Raw genomic sequence first — 20,241 nt, 5'->3', positions numbered from 1 at the left:
AGCTTTCTGCAGTTTTTATCTATTTAAATAATATTCCGTTCTTCTGTTCTTTCTGCTAAAGTGACAACTTCACACTTTTTCCACATCATATTCCACTTGTCAACATTTTGGCCACTGACCTAACCTCTCAATATCTCCTTGTAAACTGTTTGTATACTTTCACAACCTGTCTTTCCACCTAATTTAGAGTCGTCTGCAAATTTGGCTACAGCATATTCGCTTCTTTCCTCCAAGTCATTAAAGAATGTTGTAAACTGTTGCAGACACAACACTGATCCCTGTGGAATCCTGGTGGTCATAGGTCACCAACCTGAAAACGAACCCCTTATCCCCATTCGTTTTCCTGCCTATTAGCCAGTTCTCATGTCAATATACTACCTCCAACACTGTGGCTCTTATGACTTAACCTTTGAGTTATTTTGTTGACTGCCTTCTGGAATTCCAAGTTCACTCTGATAGTCATTGCTTAAGTCATCAGAGAATGTTAGCTCTTTGGTCACATTCCCTCCATGGACATCTAGGTAGTGAGTCCATCCTATTGATGATTTTCATCTTAATGTTATTAATACACTTCGACTTCATCTAACAGTGTTATTATCTGTTTCAATAGACAATAGACAATCGGTGCAGGAGTAGGCCATTCTGCCCTTCGAGCCTGTACCACCATTCAATATGATCATGGCTGATCATCCTTAATCAGTATCCTGTTCCTGCCTTATCTCTATAACCCTTGATTCCACTATCCTTGAGAGCTCTATCCAACTCTTTTTTAAATGAATCCAGAGACTGGGCCTTTACTGCCCTCTGGGGCAGAGCATCCACACAGCCACCACTCTCTGGGTGAAGAAGTTTCTCCTCATCTCTGTCCTAAATGAGAAGTGACTTCAGTTGTTGCATCTTCTCCATGTCCGTGCTTTCCCAATGTTGATCTTGGATCTACATAATGTAATTACTCAGGTAACCTGACTGGGAAGGAACATAGTTTATTGTCAAATACAAAAAGCGAGCCACTACCCAAGGTATACATAAGCTAGTCCTAGTCCAAGGCAGACAGTCTGCAGATCATACTTGGGTCTGCCTCATTTTTCTTTTATTTAACCTATATTTCCTAATCTTACTGTTCAAAGATGTTATTACAAACCTCTGGAGCAGGTGGGACTTGAACCCAAGCTTTTCAGTCTAGGGGCAGGGACACTATCACTATGCCACAAGAGGACCCTTTAGGTCTGCTTCAGTGTTTGTTTTATAACATTTTTAAATGTACATATGGTGAGACAGAAAAAAAGGCACCATTAAGACTAGACTTTATATCTTTTTTTTGGTTTTCACCACCAGGAAAACACTTGGGGTCAATTATATATTAACAAACAAAGCCTGCTAAAGGCAATGCTGTCATCAAAAAAGTGAGGGGGGGGATGGTTATGGTAGGGAAAGAATCAAAATGGAGTTGGAGCGGGAAATAAATCACTCTATGCCCTGCAGTGCTCATCTCTCTTTAAAATCATCAGAAACACTGGTAAATACCGCATGCTCCTTCTCGAATGACATTCGGGTCTGACCGTAACTGCGGAAGAGAAGCAGCGAGTCTGCTTCATAAAGGGCTCAGGTAATTTATTCTTGTCACCAAGGAAACTCATTCTCAATGAACTCCAAGAAGAGATTTATTAGAGATTCCTAATGGGCATTATAGGGATTATTTCATCCTGTCCTCTCTGAGTCCTAGGGCTCCCTTTCACTCGTGTGATGATTGGATCTCTTGTGTCACTTTGCCCTTATTCCTGTTGACTTCTGGCCATAGTTGGTGCTATATATTGTCTCTTCCATGAAAACTGTTGAAGAGCCTCTGCAGGGAATTCATCCTCTGCTTGAGCTTCCACCATCTCTATCTCCAAGTTCGAGTCCTTGTTGTTCTCAGGACCTCTGCAGGGAATTCATCCTCTGCTTGAGCTTCCACCATCTCTATCTCCATCTCCAAGTTCGAGTCCTTGTTGTTCTCAGGACTGGCTCTCGAGGTTTTTGTGAGCTGAGTTTCTGGTCCACTGAATGCCAGTAGTGACCTATCTTTCAAAGCAATCGCTTCTCTGGAGGGTTCTGACCAACCAGAGGTGGTCATCGTGCCTTTTTGCAGTCCTCTACCCAGTTTTATTCATGCACGATACTGCTCCCTTTTTTTAAGGATAACTCCTGTAATCCATGGACAACCATCACTGAAACTCCTTACATGAACTATATCTCCCAGTTTAAAATCTGTCTGGCCTATGCCCATGGTATTCCCTTTTTTGAGCTTCCTGTTTTAATTAAATCTTGCCAACCAAGTTTGGGAAAGCCAGGCTCTGCCTAGACCAAAGGCAATGCCAATCAATAGTTGTGCAGGGGCTACCCCTGTCATCATGTGCAGCATTGTCCCGTTATTAAAGAGGAAATGTACAAACTTCGTTTCAAAGACCCTGTAGTTTGCTTTCTTGGCTACTTTTGAATATCTGGATTGCTGGCTCAGCCAGACCATTTAAGGATTGGTGGTGGGGTGCCATGAGAATTTGCCTTACCCATCTGTCTTCATAAAGGTCTGAAATTCCCTGATGATAAATGGGATTGTGTTGTCTATTATAATGACCTCTGGTATACCATGCATACAAAAAGATAGGGGAAGTTTTCTATGGTGTTGTAAGAGGTAGTAGAGGTCATTCAGTGCACAGCAATCCATTTTGAATGGGTGTTGATAAGGAGTAAGAGAGTAAAGCCCTGTGAAAGCTGTATATATTCCCTGGCCATTCCCATGAGTGCAATGAGGCTGCTGGTGTGGCCTTCTGATTTTCCTGGCAGGTTTTGCACCACTTGACCAGGTTTTCAATATCTGTGTCTATGTGACCAAACATAGTTCCTTGCAAGTATTTTCATTTTAGAAATTTCTGGGTGGCCCATTGTGCAATTCTTGATACTATGATTCTAAAATAAGTGAGAAAGCAGGCAGTGATGAGGAGGTAAAGAGTTTACAGATGGTTATTGATAGGTTAGGAGCATGGGGCAGAACGTGGCAGACAGAGTTTAATGTGAATAAGTGTGAAGTTGTCCCTTTTGGGCTCAAGACTAAAAGAGCAAATTATTAAAATGGGAAGCAGATTCAAAGTGCATCAGTGCAGAGGATCTAGGTGTCTGTATATGAATTGCAGAAAGTGAATATGCACGTGCAGCATGTAATAAGAAAGGCAAATAGAATCCTGGCATTTATTGCAAAAGGACTGGATAATAAAAGTAGAGTTGGTATAACTATATTGGGTGTTTGTGAGACCGCATCTGGAATACTGCGTCCAGTTTTGGTCTCCATACTTGAGGAAGAATGTGTGGCACTGGAAGCAGTTCAGAGGAGGTTCACCAGATTGATTCTAGAGATGAAAGGGCTATCATATGAGCAGTGGTTGAATAGCTTAGGCTTGTACTTACTGGAGTTCAGAAGAATGAGGAAGAATCTGATTGAGATGTATAAAATCCTAAAGGGGATTTAAAAGGTGGATGTTGAAAAAAGTTCCCTTTTTTTCCTCAAAAAAGAGGGCATAGATTAGAGCGAGAGGATGTAGGTTCAAAACTGAGATGAGGAGAAACGATTTCTCTCAGAGGATTGTGAATCTGTGGAACTCAGTACAGGCAGAATCAATCAACAAATTTGAGACAGCAAGAGGTATGTTTCTAATGAAAAAGCAGGAAAAAGGGTATGGGGAGCAAGCAGGAAACTGGAGTTGAGACCAGAATAAGATCAGCCATAGAGTATGGCAGAATGGAAACAGCCCCTTCCACCTAACCATTCCACGCTGACCATGGTCCAAAACTAAACTCATCCCACCTGCCTGTGCTTGGCCCATATCTCTCCAAACCTTTCTATCTATGAACTTATCCAAATGTCTTTTAAACATTGTAATAGTAACTGCATTCACCATTTTCTCTCGCAGATCATTCCACATATGAACCACTCTGTGTAAAAACATTTCCCAAGTCTTTTTTAAATTATTCTTTTCTCACCTTTAAAATATGCCAGCTGGTTTTGAACTTACCACCCTGTCATGTACCTTAGCTATGCCCCTCATAATTTTATGAACATGATGAACAAGTCATGATCATGTTACATGAGTTTTAAGCAGGTGTATAGTGGATATTCCAGCAGAGATGCAGCTGGTCAAACCACTTCATTTTAAACAAAACAGAATTTATGCACAAGCTTACTGAATGAAACACAAACAAAATAGAATAGAATACTGAAAAACTTAACCTATCTGAAAACCCAACAGATCATCCCAACTTAATGATGCTGTTCCAAATACTTGCAACAATCCTCATAAACACCCCTTGGCAAAAAAGGTAAAAGCAAACACAGGGTCTTATAGGACAGAGAGAGAGAGGGATGGCAGCATGGAACACTCTCTTCCATGTAGCTATTTCTTGAAGGGCCTCAAAAACTGCATGACTGTTTTCCATGAATACCAGACTGCCAAAACCAAACTAAACCAGAGAAAAGCTGAGCTGGGAGTGGGTTTGAAGGGCTTAACTGTCCACTTTCGCTCCTAATTCCTATGTTCCTTCATCAATGACTTGGATGAAGGGACCAAATGTATTATTGCTAAATTTCCCAATGACATCAAAATAGCTGCGAATGTCAGTTGTCAAGAGGATTTTGAGAGTTTTCAAAATGAATACAGATAAGTTTGATGTGTGTGATGCTGCTGCTCCTTTAACAAAGTTATGTTATCCTTGGTATTTTTTTTCAGAGAGGTTTGAAAAAGCAGTGATTCTGAAAAGGCTGGCTTGGATGGGTTTTAGGGACAGTTTGATTATAGCTAACAGATACTGCCTCAGACAAAAGGCTTTTACATTTTTTTTTTTAAATTGCACAATGAAAGGGGGGTGGCCAGTTCTCCTGGCTCAGCTTTTCTCTGGTTTGATTTGGTTTTGGTAGTCTGGCTATTCACTGAAAACAGTCATGCAGTTTTTGAGATTGCAGTTCCAAGAAACAGCTTCGTGGAAGAGAGTGTTCCATGCTGCCAACTCTCTCTCTCTCCCCTGTAAGACCCTGTGTTTGATTTTACCTTTTGTGTTTATAGGGATTGTTGCAAGTATTTGGAACAGCATCATTAAGTTGGGATGATCGGTTGGGTTTTCAAATAGGTTAGGTTTTTCAGTATTCTGCTCTCTTTTGTTTGTGTTTCATTCAGTAAGCTTGTAAATAAATTCTGTTTTGTTTAAAACTAAGTGGTTTGACCATCCACATCTCTCCTGGAATATCCACTTCACACCTTCTTAAAACAACCAGCAAAATTAGGTTCTGGACCACTTTCTTGAAATGTTTTGAGGAGGTCTGTCCAGGTCCGCAACAGACTGGAGCCTCTTTGCAGGATTTGTCCCATAGTTCCAAATTGGGATTAGGATTGTTGGACTTGAAGGCAGCGAGTGGTAGGTGTTAGAGTCTTTTGTTCCGGGTGTTGAATTTGGTTGGTTTAAACAGTGTTTGGGATAGCAATGGCTCTTTCAGTCATCACGAGTTTTCTGGGGGTGGAAGAAGTGACTTTGGGGGTTTTGCAAAAAGTGATTATGGCCCAGCTGCTGGAATTAGCAGATAAACTGGAGTTGGAGCTACCTCCTATGAGGAAAGAAGACTTAATTACAGCAATAGCTCAGCATTTAAATTTGCTGGAAAGGCCATCAGAATCTTTGGAGATGGCTAAAATTCAATTGAAAATGAAACAACTTAAGTTAGAGGCAAAAGACAAGGAAAGGGCAACAGAAGCGACACAGTTTGAACTACGATTAAAAGCAGAAGAGAGAGAAAAGGAAAAAGAGAGGGAGTTTGAACTTCAGAAATTGGCATTTAGACAGGAGTTCAAAATTTCACTTTCTGAACTGGGGAGAACTCATGTGGATGACCAAGGGGTTAAATTAGCATCTGAAATAGCTGATGATTATGAGGTGGTCCATAAATAAAAGTTTGGCTTCCAAAATCAATTTCAATCATGAGGGATAGAAACTGTGGAAAAGAGAAATCCTCGTGTGGAAAGAGAAAGGTAGATCTCAGTGAATATCATAAGGATAACTTACCACAGGATAAAAAGGAAACCACTGAAGGGGAAAAAGAAGTTAAAAGGCTCCAGTGTTTTCACTGTAATAAAGTCAGCCACATGAAATCACAGTGTTGGTGGATTAGGAAAAACACTGGGAAGCCAGATGTCGGAAACAGGATAAGCCTGTGAATTTTGTTGGAGTGGTAATGGAAAGCACAGTTGAGGCTGGAAAGCTGTACAGGAATGTACAAGCTGGTCGAAGGTTGGTTGAGGAGGAAGTGCCAGATCTTCTTAAACCATATATCTGCGAAGGTAACGTTTTCTTACAGAGACCAGGATCAGCAGGTAAAGAAGTTACAGTATTAAGAGGTACAGGTTCCTCTCAATCTGTGATGTTGAAAGATAAGGATAATTGTACTTCTGAAGGACTATTGCCAGACAAGCTACTAGAAACTGGAATTCATGTTGAGACAAGAAGCGCTGAATTATGTAAAGTGTCCATTGAAGAGTGGAGAGGTCATGGTAGGAGTACTGGACAAACTCTCAGCTCCAGGAATGCAATTTGTCCTTGTCAATGATATAGCTGATTCACAGGTAGGAGTGCTGCCTACTGTGGTTGAAAAGCCAGTGGAAACTCAGGGAACGGAACTATTGCACGACACATATCCTGGGAGTTTTCTGGACTGTGTGGTAACGAGGTCACAAAGTCACCAGTTGAAACAGGAGGGATCAAAGAGTACAGATAAGAAAGCTGAAGTGGAATTAACAGAGACCGTGTTTACTCAGCTGGTGGAGATAAACCAGGAGAAGATAACTGACAAATCAGACATCTTTAGCTCAGGTAAATTAACTGAGTTACAGTAGAAAGGTAAAAGTTTAAAACAATTGTATCAAAAGGCATACACAGAAAAATAACCTGAATGTATCCCTGAATGTTATTATCTTAAAAGTGATGCCTTAATGAAGAAATGGACACCATCAAATATTCAGGCAGATGAGAAATGGGCAGACGTTCATCAAGTTGTATTGCCAGTGGGTTATAGAAAGGAGGTGTTGCAGGTGGCACATGAGCTACCATTAGGGGGTCATTTAGGAGTGAGGAAAACTCAAGCTAAAATACAAAAACATTTTTATTGGCCTGGTCTGTACACGATTGAGGTGAATTTTGCCAGACACGTAATACATGTCAGGTAATTGGAAAACCGTAGGCAGTACCATCCAGAGTCGCAGGATGTGCTAGAAAAACCATGTTGAGGGCTTATGGTCAAGGCTATCCAGATGATTGGGATAAGGAAATTTTGTTTGGACATTTTGTGATCAGAGATGCACTAAATGAATCGACCAAATTCAGTCTGTTTGAATTAGTTTATGGGCATGAAGTGACAGGACCACTAAAATTGATTAAGGAGAAATTGGTAAATCAGAATTCAGAGACCACATATTTGGACTATATGTCGAATGTGGAACAATTAAACAGAGCAGGGGAATTGGCTAGACAGTATTTAAAAGGATCACAGCATACAATGAAACAGGAAGCAGACAAGAGATCAAAAACTTGCAATTTTGCTATCGGAGATAAGGTGTTAGAGTTACTTGTAGTAGTAGGTGAAACTTTAAAGGCAAGGTTTAATAGACCTTATCAAGTCGAAAGGAAATTGAGTGAGGTGAACAATTTGATAAGGACTCCAGACAGAAAGAAATCCCAGAGTGTGTCACGTGAAAATGCTGAAAAGATATTTTGACAGGGAAGGAAAGCAGCTTGCGTTAGAGGCAAAAGACAAGGACAGGGCAACAAAAATGACACAGTTTGAATTGCGATTAAAAGCAAAAGAGAGGGAAAAGGAGAAAGACAGGGAGTTTGAACTTCAGAAATTGGCACTTAGACAGGAGTTCAAAATTTCACTTTCTGAAGTAGGGAGAATTCATGTGGATGAGCAGGGGGTTAAATTAGCATCTGAATTAGCTGATGATTGTGAATTGGTCCATAAATCAAAGTTTGGCTTCCAAAATTAATTTCAATCGTGAGGGATAAAAATCATCCACGAGTTCTCCCACCCAGACAGACACACACACACACACAGACAAAAACCCACATGCACACATATATTTTGTGTGGTGAATTTGTACTTGCAGAGTTACATTGCACTTTGCTCAAAAACTGCATACATTCATGTAGAACTCTGAGCTCAAAAACTGCATGATTTTATGTAAAACTCCGTTATCTCACTTTTTAGATTAGAATCAATCTAAACATCAGGTCATAGACAGAGAACACAGGGGGCTAACACCTCCAACATATTGTCTAGCTATCACCATTATTAACAGCTAACCCGAGAATGCAACTTAAAAAAAAGTTTTGTGATTTACACATGAAAGAAGTGAAACTATCACTGTATTCTAACAGATGAAAGGCTTAACAGACAATCAATTCTTCAATGTATAATTACAGTTACATCACACTGCAGATTTTTGCTATAAATTCTGTGTTACAATCGAGCCCTCCACAATCACCTGATGAAGGAGCGTCGCTCCGAAAGCTAGTATGCTTCCAATTAAACCTGTTGGACTATAACCTGGTGTTGTGTGATTTTTAACTTTGTACACCCCAGTCCAACACCAGCATCTCCAAATCATGTATATAAATGAGGTGAGATTAGGTAACAATGAGATGTCAATTCAAGTTGGCCTTGCTAAGGTTACAAGCAAGATTCACATCTCCTCATTGAAACCTTTGGAGCAAAATGGGACTTTTATTCTTGATATTGAGAATCTCAACTTTCTGGTATCACCAGATTTTACCAACTGATTTGCCACTCTCCTTATCATTCAGGGATGGAAAAATTCCACCTGTAGTTTTTAAGAATAACATGATGAAAAATGGTTGATTCCATCTAACATTCCTTTGAGCCATTTTTGATGATATGCAAATAAACAAAGTCCCTTTTGTGAGTTGCCTGGGATCCAGGTGAGCATGAACAGAAAGTGAGGCACACCACTTTAACCTCAACAGTATGCCCCCAGGGCAATTATACTGTGGTTAGTAATCTACCTGAAGCTATCAGAAAGCAGTGGTTATCACAAGAAGGAGCAAACCTTCAGCTCAAAGGAAGTCTGTACTAAAAGAGAGGTTTTCAGGAAAGTTTTGCAGCCCTGAATGTGACGAAGCTCAGCTCAACTTTCATTGCAAATCCCTGAACAGCAGTTCTCTTCCTCCTTGCCCAATAAAGAATGAAACTTACCTTAAATAGCAGGCTCTAATCTTGGATCGACTTCCCTGACATTGAAAATCCCGAACAACTTGTTTGATTGAGTCACAGTTAAAATCACTGTTGGGAGTCTGACAGCTTATTCAAGTATTGAGTTACATAATTTAACTAAGTTTTCCACTAAATTCTGCAAGGGTCTTCTTGTTGCCTGTTCATAAGGCATAGTGAACACAGCAGGATTTCGAGAGATGTTGGCAAAAAAACTCCTCACTAATGCATCTGTTGAGCTTCTGCCAGAAATTGGCATGTTGGAATCACATTATCCATCTTTCTGCAAGAAGGCAACACCTCTTATTGTACAACACGAAATTGGAATGAAAACAGCATCATCGATATGAGTGGTCTCTCAATATTTTGCTTTCTGAGCTGAGGCTAGGAGATTTGACATTAAGATGTCAAAAATATCATCAATGAGATTGTATAATTATGTAATACAGTTGTAGAAACAAAACTTTCTTAAGGGTCTACAAACCCAGGCACATCTATCTAATTAAATCAAAATAACAAACCTATATAACATGCAGAAATTGTTTACATTTAAAAAATAGATTTCAAAACTTTCATCCAACATTACTATGAAAATGCAACCTGCTAAAGACTCTGCCTTACAGTAAAACCATCTGAATTTTAAATGAGTTGAATATAGGTACCAATTTTAACATCAGATGAGCCTGTTTCCATTTCAGTTTTATCAGACTTGAGACAATGAATACTTTACTGAAAAGGTTGATTATGCGTAAGCAATTTTCAGATACTAAACAGAGAAAGGACATTTTAAAATATTTAATCATGCAAATCAAATCTATTTTTTCTATTGATCGAGGAGCCATTTTGTAATAAGTAGAGAAAATAATGTTCAGATTTAAATGAGAAAGATTATAACCTGATTGTGTCTACTTCACTCACATATCCCCGATGTAGTAATGTAGACAACAGTAGTAAACATTTGCACTTCATAATACGCCATGCCCTGGTCAAATTATTGCAGTATAGCTACAACACTGCCACCTACCCAACAATGCAAAAAATTGATCACATTTGTCCTTACGTAAAAAACAGAACCAATCCAACTCAGCCATTACTACCCTATCAGCCTACCCTCAACAATGAGCAAAATGATGGAAGGGTCTTTGACAGTATTATTAAGCAGAACTTTCAAAAGAACAACCTACTCAATTATGTTCAGTTTGGGTTCTGCCAGGAACACACAAATACTGACCTAATGATAGCTTTGGTCCAAACATGGATCATAGAGCTGAACTCAAATAGTGTGCTCAGAGTGAATGCACACTTCATCAGATAGTGAAAAACTTGAAATGTGACTGTGTTTATCTCTCCAAAGATGCTCCCAGACCTGCTGAGTTTCTCCAGCATTTTCTATTTTTATGCCCAGAATTACAGCATCAGCAACATTTTACTTTTATGTAAATCTGGGCATGCAACATTTTTAACAAATATCATTCTCAAAAGCTGGAAAGCTGATATATCTCAGTATAATATGTACCACATGCGGTGAGTTTGGGGACAGTGCTGAGCTGGAAGGTTGGAACTGGAGTGAGGTGGGGTAAGTGGAAATGAGGAAACTGGTGAAGTCCACATTGATGCCCTGGGGTTGAAGTGTTCCGAGGCGGAAGATGAGGCATTCTTCCTCCAGGCGTTGGCTGGTGAGGGAGCGGCGGTGAAGAAAGGCCAGGACCTCCATGTCCTCGACAGAGTGGGAGGGGGAGTTGAAATGATGGGCCACAGGGTGGTGTGGTTGATTGGTCTGGGTGTTCCAGAGATGTTCCCTAAAGCACTCTGCTAGGAGGTGTCCAGTCTCCCCAATGTAGAGGAGACTGCATTGGGAGCAACAAATACAATAAATGATATTGGTGGATGCGCAGGTAAACCTTTGATGGATGTGGAAGGCTCCTTTAGGGCCTTGGATGGAGGTGAGGGAGGAGTTGTGGGCGCAGGTTTTGCAAATCCTGCAGTGGCAGGGGAAGGTGCCAGGACGGGAGGGTGGGTTGTAGGGGGGCGTGGACCTGACCAGGTAGTCACAGAGGGAACGGTCTTTGCCGAAGGCAGCAAGGGGTGGGGAAGGAAATATATCCCTGGTGGTGGGGTCCGTTTATCTATCCTTCAGCTGATCATGAGTTCATGTCGTGCTACATGTAACCCCACCATACTGTTCTGTGTTTGTAAAATCTTCTTTACTGTTCTGTTTTGACACCATTACCTTGATTACTTGTGATTATCTTTCTACTTAATTAGTTTGTACAATTTTTGATTACTTTAGTTAGTCCCTCGTCATGCAAATCTGATACCTACTCATGTTATTCCAACTATTTGGTTTGTTTCTAGCACCATTTTATTTTGGATTATTTGTAGTTATCTTTCTGCCTTAATTAATAGGTTCATAAGTCATCCCCTCACTTGTTATTGACACCGTTTGATCACATGCAAAGACTTGTTATTCAGCCTGTTGACACCCTATTCACACTATTTGTACTTACCTGTTGACGCTCACAATTACCTGGAATTATCTTGCCAATATCTCTCCACCTATATATTCGGTGATGTGGAGGTGCCGATATTCGGACTGCGGTGTACATAGTCAGAAGTCATGTGACAACAAGTTAAGTCCAACAAGTTTGTCAGGATCAGCGCTCCGAAAGCATGTGATTCCAAATAAACCTGTTGGATTATAACCTGGTGTCATGTGACTTCTGACTTCATATATTCTGTGTTTGTGTGCTCTCTCTACTTCATCTGCTGAAGCAGAAATGCTCCAAAATGTTGTGATCTTAAATATACCTGTTGGACTATAATCTGACATTGTGCGACTCCTGACTTTGTCCACCCCAGTCCAACACCAGCATCTTCACATTCCGCTGGCCACTGATATCAAAGCAAATTGTTGTTCAGAGACATATTCATGTCAACTGTATGCAATATTTTACCTGGTGTCTTTTGCCCACTGTGAGTCACTCCACCATTCTGTTGAGTGTCATCTGCAAACTCGTAAGTCAAACGGGGCTTTGGTTTATATTCCCTTCGAGGGCAGGCAGTCGCCTCCTTCATTCTGCAAAGAAACATGCTATCAGTTTTGAGTGAAAGGAGTGAAATTTAGTGAACAATTTCATGCATCGATTGCAGTAAGGCATTAAACTCTTTACCCATCAAACCCAACATACTAGGAAGTACTGGAGCTCAACTTAAGTATTGTTCAATTGTTCAAATAGCAGACTCCTGGACTGAAATTCGAGCTGGATGCAGAAACAACAATGTAGATGTAGTATATTTCATGATGGCCTTCTGACTAAATCATTGTGGAAATGAAAAGGCAGTATGCAATAAAATAATCTATACAAATATTAATTTGTTTTACAAATGTACCAAAATCCTCTCAGAAATAGACTCTTAAGGAATGAAATCTGATTGCAGTGAACCCTCGACATGTCCAATTACAGATCTTCAATGGTGGAAAATTAAGCTCAAGAGAGCATTGAAAATGATTCAGAAGTATTATTGTATGTAGGTAACTTGGAGAAACTGTCATTTCCACATATTTTGCAAATGACTCAATGAAACAGTTTCACATCTGTTTTGGCATTGAGCTCATATAGTAATGAATATTATTTGAAATGTTAAAAAGTATCCTATTCTCATTTGTTTATCATTTAGTGGATATTGCCACTGTTGCTGTTAATTTGAGATTTCACTTCATTTACCAACCCAAACCCTGCTTCATATTAATCACTGTCAGTTTTACCTGTCTGAAAACCATATAACAACTGTAGTTTTAAATCAGGGACAAGTTGTAAAGGATGAACTGCAACATGTGGAATGTCCTTTCATTCACCATGTTCTCTCACTAGACAGATTAAAGTTATGTTGCCTTTTTAAATTCAATTCCTTAAGCATGGTATCAATATGAGTGTGAGTTGATAATATTTGCCATTTTGACTCATGTTGTGACATGTACATTTAAGGAGTCCTTACAAAAACATTGGTCAAACACTACCACCTCAACAAGATGTGGTTATTAGTCCCATGACTTGTATTCTACTTCTGTGAAACATCTAAATTTTTCAGCTCAGATAACAATGAAAATCAGGCTTTCCCATCAATCAAAAAGAATAGAACTGTATTGATATGAGACTCTTCAGCTCTTCAATAGTGTAATGTAGATACCAACGTTTAACTGTTAAAAGCAAATAAACTGGACAACATTTCAAGTTTCACAAACACTTACTACAACATAAAGTAAATTGTTGCAGCTATTTTGGTGCTTTGACACTGTAAATTATACAACTATAATTTTAAATAACAACCAAACAAATCAATTTCCAAATGGTTCTTCTTTTCTGGAATTACTGAGGGAGAATTGTAATTTAATGGGTTGGATCTTTGATTAAACGATTCAGGAGTATGATTTGATGTGAGTTCATTTTCTTTATTGTTTTATGAAAAGAATGCTGATGTACCTTTGTTTCAGACTTACCGCTGCTCCAACTGTACTGAGAGTTCTTGATAAATCTGTGCAGCTTGTCTGTGATATTCTAGCTGAGCTTGCACAAGTGCTGTAAGCTGGCTCACTTGCTCAATCTACAAATATCAACAGAAGAAAACAAATATAAACCTATTACATTCAAATGTGTTTGGGGACTTCTTTCTCAGCACTACGTGCCGTCATCACATCCATGTGGGAGAAGGCAAGTTCAGCCTGACCAGCCTTGGGGGAAACTGATGGGACTGGATTTGGAGCTGCTACCTGTTATATACTCTAACTAATCTTGCATTCAGTGGATCTCAGGGGAGGGTGAAGGAAACATTGCAAAGTCACTCTGAAGCTCTCCATGAAACATGGCAATATTGGCATTAATGACTGGGAAGAACAGTTGTTCAAAATAGCAGGAGTTTGTCCATCAAAATGCATCATGCTTTGAATCCCAACACCTTAATGATAAGACAGTATGGTGGAAAAGAAAGCATTCCTGTAATCCAGATCCCATTACCTTGTGGGAGACCTTGCTCTGTGCATCTAAAGGTCTGTGGGTCAATAATTGACCTATTCTGTTGCATGAAGACCCACAGTATAAAATCATGACACTGAGTAGACACCATCCTCAAATTGATGGATAGCTGACAATGGAAATTAAAATCATATTGAATAACGTAAAGTAGCCTAGCTGGCCCCATGAGGTGCCATTTTGCAAATTTGACTAAAGTTACTCCCAGTTGCAACTAAATACACAGTGAGCCTTGCATTCAGTGGTGGAAGTGGTCAATGTCATGTCAACCACCAGATGGCACAAAACCTCTAGTTACATTTGCTGCACAAGTTAAGGTGTTTTGTCTGAGCACTGAAGAATGTTTATTCATTCAAAAGGGGGAACTGTATTGCACCTAATATTCCTCAATTAGAGATTCAAATTATTTGCCAATGCCTTTCAAAACCATTCAGCAGCAAGAACAAATACCTTTATGTGAGGCTGGTGTTTCAGGTTCAAAGCACAGAATTTCATCTCATTACAATAGAAAGGCACAGTATCACATCACTGCTTTAAACATATGTTTCCGGTCAAGATTTATTTGCTACATCTGGTGGTTCAATACATTACAGGAACAAACTGACTGGCACTGAAAACCTTACTGAGGTATGCAAAATCAAAGGTTATTAATGCAGTGCATTTTTGCAAAAAGATAGGCAGCCCAATTTAGCAATTAAGTGATCTGTATCACCAGGGCTGTGTTACTTTAGCTCCTGAAGAGGTGTTGAAACAACAGCATCACGTACAACCAGTTTGACTAAATAGTGAAACAGAAATTGTGCAGATGCAAGAACCAGTCAATGAGCATTCCTTTAATCATTGGGATGTTATATCAGCCCAAGATAGTATTACTGTCGTTTTGGGAAAACCGTCCTAAACCTGTTGACCACTGAGAACAAAGGGAAAAAATTCCTACCTAACGTGTTCAGTCACATCTCAGCAAGATTATCTAATTGCAACACACAGTAAGCATGGTCTTATTGGCAGCTCAAAAGGCACCATTGGTAATTGCAGTCATGGAGGGAGAGTACATCTGTGCCTCTCCCAAGGGTGCAATGGTACATGGAGTGACAGCAGATGCGAAATAAATAGGGCAGAAGGATCAAATACTGAACACTTTCGGGATAAAAAAAATTACGTGTGACATATTAAGAATAAAATCTTCAGATTAAGAACTTTTCGCCATTTCTATAAAAGAATAAATCAAATGTTGCAGCTCAGAATTAGCATCCTTACATCACTCTCCAGCAGGTTAAACATGCTTGATTCTGCAATTTCCTTTGATTCATCAAATTTCTCCAGTGCCTGTCGAATCTCCTCTTCTGGAATCTTCCCTTGCCTCTTCTTCTTGTAGTCAAAATCTAATCTCCGCCCCTCCATTTTCTTCAGATGATGCTATCAATAAATGAATGGTAATCTGAGTAAGGAAGGAATGCTGGAACTGAGACTTCTCCCTGAATCAGGGACAACTGGCTTTATCAATGCTGATGACATTTAATATAAAGGTGAAGGCATTAGTTCAACAAATACTATTTTTAAAATGGTAATTTAATCGCTAACGATTGAAAGACTAATTTATTCCAATTACCACCCCAAAGGCAAATTAATTTATAAGTACTCAGTTTTTGAAGAAAAGACAGCTTCTTAAGCTTCATTCTCAGGTTCTGTTTGTATGTCACATTAAATAAACATAAATTTTGGGCCAATAAGAATTTCCAACTCATAATTAGAAAAGGCTATGAAAACTAACAAATGGACTTTCTTGCTACACCTACAATTTGATAAATAAGATACATCTCTTTGATGCTAAAACCTGTATACACATATCAGCCAAAGAGTCATAGAGATGTACAGTATGGAAAGAGACTCTTCAGTCCAACTCATCCATGCCTACCAGATATCCCAAATTAACCTTGTCCCATTTTCCAGCACTTGGCCCATATCCCTCTAAACCCTTCCTATCCATATACGTATCCAGATGCCTTTTAAATGTTGTAATTGTACTAGCCTCCACCATTTCCTCTGGCAGCTCATTCCATACACGCACCACCCTCTGCATGCAAACATTACCCTTTAGGTCCCTTTTTAATATTTCCCCCCTCACCCTAAACCTAGGGTGGGCGGCACGGTGGCACAGTGGTTAGCACTGTTGCCTCACAGCGCCAGAGACCCGGGTTCAATTCCCGCCTCAGGCGACTGACTGTGTGGAGTTTGCACGTTCTCCCAGTGTCTGCGTGGGTTTCCTCCGGGTGCTCCGATTTCCTCCCACATCACAAAGATGTGCAGGGTCAGGTGAATTGGCCATACTAAATTGCCCGTAGTGTCAGGTAAGGGGTAAATGTAGGGGTATGGGTGGGTTTCGCTTCGGCGGGTCGGTGTGGACTTGTTGGGCCGAAGGGCCTGTTTCTACACTGTAATCTAATCTAATCTAATCTATGTCCTCCCCCACCCCAGGGAAAAGACCTTGTTATCTTTAGATTTGGCTACTCCTTTGCTCTCCTGACCAGCCCAACATCTTAAATAAAATTCACGATATCCAAAATTGTGTTTTAACTCACATCAAGTCTCACTCAGTTCTCAAGCATGTTCGCTGCCTCCCATTTAAGCAACACGTCAATTTTAAAGTTCTCAACATCATTTTCAAATTGGGCTAATTTCTTCCAAACCCTCAGCTCTTTGAGATTTCCGCATTCATCTATTACTGACCTTCTTGCATTTTCAATTGTTCTACCACTGACAGATGTGTCTTCAGCTAACCGAGGCCATAAAGCCTCTGGAATTCCCTCCCAAAATCCTTTGCTCCTCTCCCTCTCCTTTAAGATGCTTCTACATCTGTCACCCTGTCCTCTTACCTCATCATGTGGCTGTGTCAAATTTTGTTTGGTGACATTCCTATAAAGTACCTAGAAATGGTAACTACATTGAAGGTGCTACATAAAAGCAAGATTTCAATTTTTAAAATAATTACTAAACATCAGTAAACAGGGTTACCTGTCCAAATGTTCCCCTCGGCTCCCTTGTCAGCATTCCACAGGTACTGTTCCTTTTGGGACATCCTGGTCCTCGCTTCCTCCACTCCTAACATCTTCCACACCTCCATAGCACCTTCCCACATAACTGCAGAAAATGCAATACTTGCCTGTTTACCTCATCCCTCCTCGCCATTCAAGATCGCAGAGATTTACTTGCACTGCACTTGATCTAGTCTACTGTATTCGCTGCTCACAATGCAGGCTCTTTTACACTGGGAAGAACAAACACGGACTGGGTGACTGCCTTACAGAACACCTATATGCCCTCCATAAAAATAAATCCGAGTTTCCAATTGCCTGTCACTTCGATACACCACCATGCTCTCATGCCAACATTACTGTCTCAGCCCTAATGCAGTGCTCCAGTGAGGCTCAACATTTCATTTTCCACTTGGGGACCTTGCCACCTTCAGGACTGAATACCGAGTTCACTAATTTTAAGAGTCTGAACACATCCTTCTTTGTCTTTTACCCACACCCACACCCCAGATCCTGTCATGACACTGCATGCTTTTACCACAGCCTATCCATTTTTACCCACTCATAGTCCCCATTGTCTCCTATCTAGCTTTTCTTCTTACCTGGCTTACTATCCACAATCCCTTTTTGTACCTAACTATTTTCCTCTCTCTCTCTGGGCTCTGTCTTCACCACCCACTCATTCCCTTACCCTAACCCCTAACATCAGCATAAATACCATACTTTCCTCAGGGGTGGCATAGTGACTAGCATTGCTGACTCACACCACTAGGGTTCCTGGGTTCGAGTCCAGCCTTGGATGACTGCCTGTGTGGAGTTTGCACATTCTCTCTTTGCTTCTGGTTTCCTTGCACAGTCCAAAGATGTGCAGGTTAGCTGGATTAGCCAAGTAAATTTCTCAGTAGTGTCCAGGATGTACAGGCTAGGAGGATTAACCGTGGTAAATGCTGGGTTACAAGGCTGGATAGGATAGTCTTCAGAGGGTTGGTGCAGATTTGGCAGGCCAGATGATCTTTTCCTATACAATAGGGATTCTATGATTCTATCCTAGATGCTATCTGTTGTGAAGAAGGGTCACTGGACTCAAAACATTAGCCATTTTCTCTCCACAGATGCTGCCAGTTCCTCCATCAATATTTGTTTCTGAAATCTGTTTACCTCTAGGGGACATAGTGCAAATTACAAAACGGGGAGGAGACATGAATTTTATCGAAGAATTGTCTTAATTCCTTAACCCTGAAAGATTTTAAGGTAATGAACAGTCAATTTTATTTTAGTTATCATTTTTTTATTGGAACTTAAGTAAATTTATGTGTTAACTTCTTTGTTTCTGCCTATTGACATATGTTGGCCAAAAATGAACTGTTTAGTTATGTTGGAGCAACTAAAGTGCAATAAAATCAGTATTAATTAAGATTTCCAGACAGGAATTCCAATCAGTGAAATGAATGGGTGACCATTTGCCCCTTTTTGTAAGCAGACATTAAACTGTTTATTTTAAATGGATTAATACCCAAGTAAAAACAGACAGAACAGAATCCAATTTGTGTGCTCTGTTTTGTTAATAGGCTTCATCAATTAGAATTTTTAGCTTCTTAATCTTAATTGTATAACAAAAGCTGTTGCTATTAGCATCCCATTTTAATTCTAAAATCTTTGTAATCTTTACTCCTCCACTTAACCCATAGTTTTGTGATTTAGAACCTTTTCAAAATTAGTTACACAAGCTATAACAGGCTGTCCTGTGAATATGAGGAGAAAGTGACGTCTGCAGATGCTGGAGATCAGAGCTGAAAATGTGTTGCTGGAACAGCGCAGCAGGTCAGGCAGCATCCAGGGAACAGGAGAATCGACGTTTCGGGCATGAGCCCAAAGAAGCTGAAGAAGGGCTTATGCCCGAAACGTCGATTCTCCTGTTCCCTGGATGCTGCCTGACCTGCTGCGCTGTTCCAGCAACACATTTTCTGTCCTGTGAATATGACCATGAGACTTTTAGATTAGATTACTTACAGTGTGGAAACAGGCCCTTCGGCCCAACAAGTCGGCACCGACCCGCCGAAGCGCAACCCACCCATACCCCTACATTTACCCCTTACCTAGCACTACGGGCAATTTAGCACGGCCAATTCACCTGACCTGCACATCTTTGGACTGTGGGAGGAAACCAGAGTACCCGGAAGAAACCCACGCAGACACGGGGAGAACGTGCAAACTCCACACAGACAGTCGCCTGAGGCGGAAATTGAACCCGGGTCTCCGGCGCTGTGAGGCAGCAGTGCTAACCACTGTGCCACCGTGCCGCCCACTGCCCACAATCTTCTGATTGTAAGAGAAATTAAAACATATGCTGGGATTTTTGGATTTCCTTTATGGCAGGCACCATAATATACATGACACTCCCCATAACACAAACTGGGGATTCCTGAAAATCTTCAGCCTTTCAGACAACATAACTGGTACCTGTTACATTTTTTCAGCATTTCAATTCCTGGGACACCACTGGGGGACGGTTTCACCTGTAGTTGTAAAATAGTAACCTGTCTCAATGAAATCTGGATCTCATTAGAGTTAAGGGTCATTGCACATTTTTAAATGGGACAGTTTAATTACTTGATGATGGAACAGAATGGGCTAACTTAACAATTCTGTTTTGATTCTGTTAAAGAAAAAAAGATTAAGGTCTAGTCTGTTAGTTATTCTGCTTTTTAATGCCAGTTGACGCCAGTGGAAGTACTAAGCATGACTCCATTTGGGAAAGTTGAAGTGGCCTGGGTTTAAAGCCAACTGGTGGGTACATATCCAAAATGGGCCAGATTTAGTGTAGGCGATGAAGAATTCAGCTGTCTGGTGGGGAATCTGAAGGGAAACACATCACCCTTACCAA

General features: G+C 40.4%; 1 protein-coding gene across 2 annotated transcripts in view; it reads right to left on the bottom strand.

The window, feature by feature from the left end:
* Positions 1–12,181: 12,181 nt before the first annotated feature.
* The window catches only part of LOC122563656 (endophilin-A1-like), a 162,927-nt gene continuing 154,867 nt past the window's right edge, over positions 12,182–20,241 (bottom strand). For both annotated transcript variants that reach the window (XM_043717682.1, XM_043717692.1), the window contains 3 exons: positions 15,583–15,741; positions 13,797–13,900; positions 12,182–12,374 (listed from right to left, as the gene is read on the bottom strand). In XM_043717682.1, coding sequence (XP_043573617.1) covers positions 12,197–12,374; positions 13,797–13,900; positions 15,583–15,741 — 441 coding nt within the window. In that variant the 3' untranslated portion in view covers positions 12,182–12,196. The remainder of the gene's footprint in view (positions 12,375–13,796; positions 13,901–15,582; positions 15,742–20,241) is intronic.

The sequence above is a fragment of the Chiloscyllium plagiosum genome, chromosome 2 (assembly GCF_004010195.1).
Source record: "Chiloscyllium plagiosum isolate BGI_BamShark_2017 chromosome 2, ASM401019v2, whole genome shotgun sequence".
In the NCBI taxonomy this organism is placed as follows: domain Eukaryota; kingdom Metazoa; phylum Chordata; class Chondrichthyes; order Orectolobiformes; family Hemiscylliidae; genus Chiloscyllium; species Chiloscyllium plagiosum.
The sequence above is the reverse complement of the archived record's forward strand: the minus strand, read 5'-3'. Positions and strand labels throughout refer to the sequence as shown.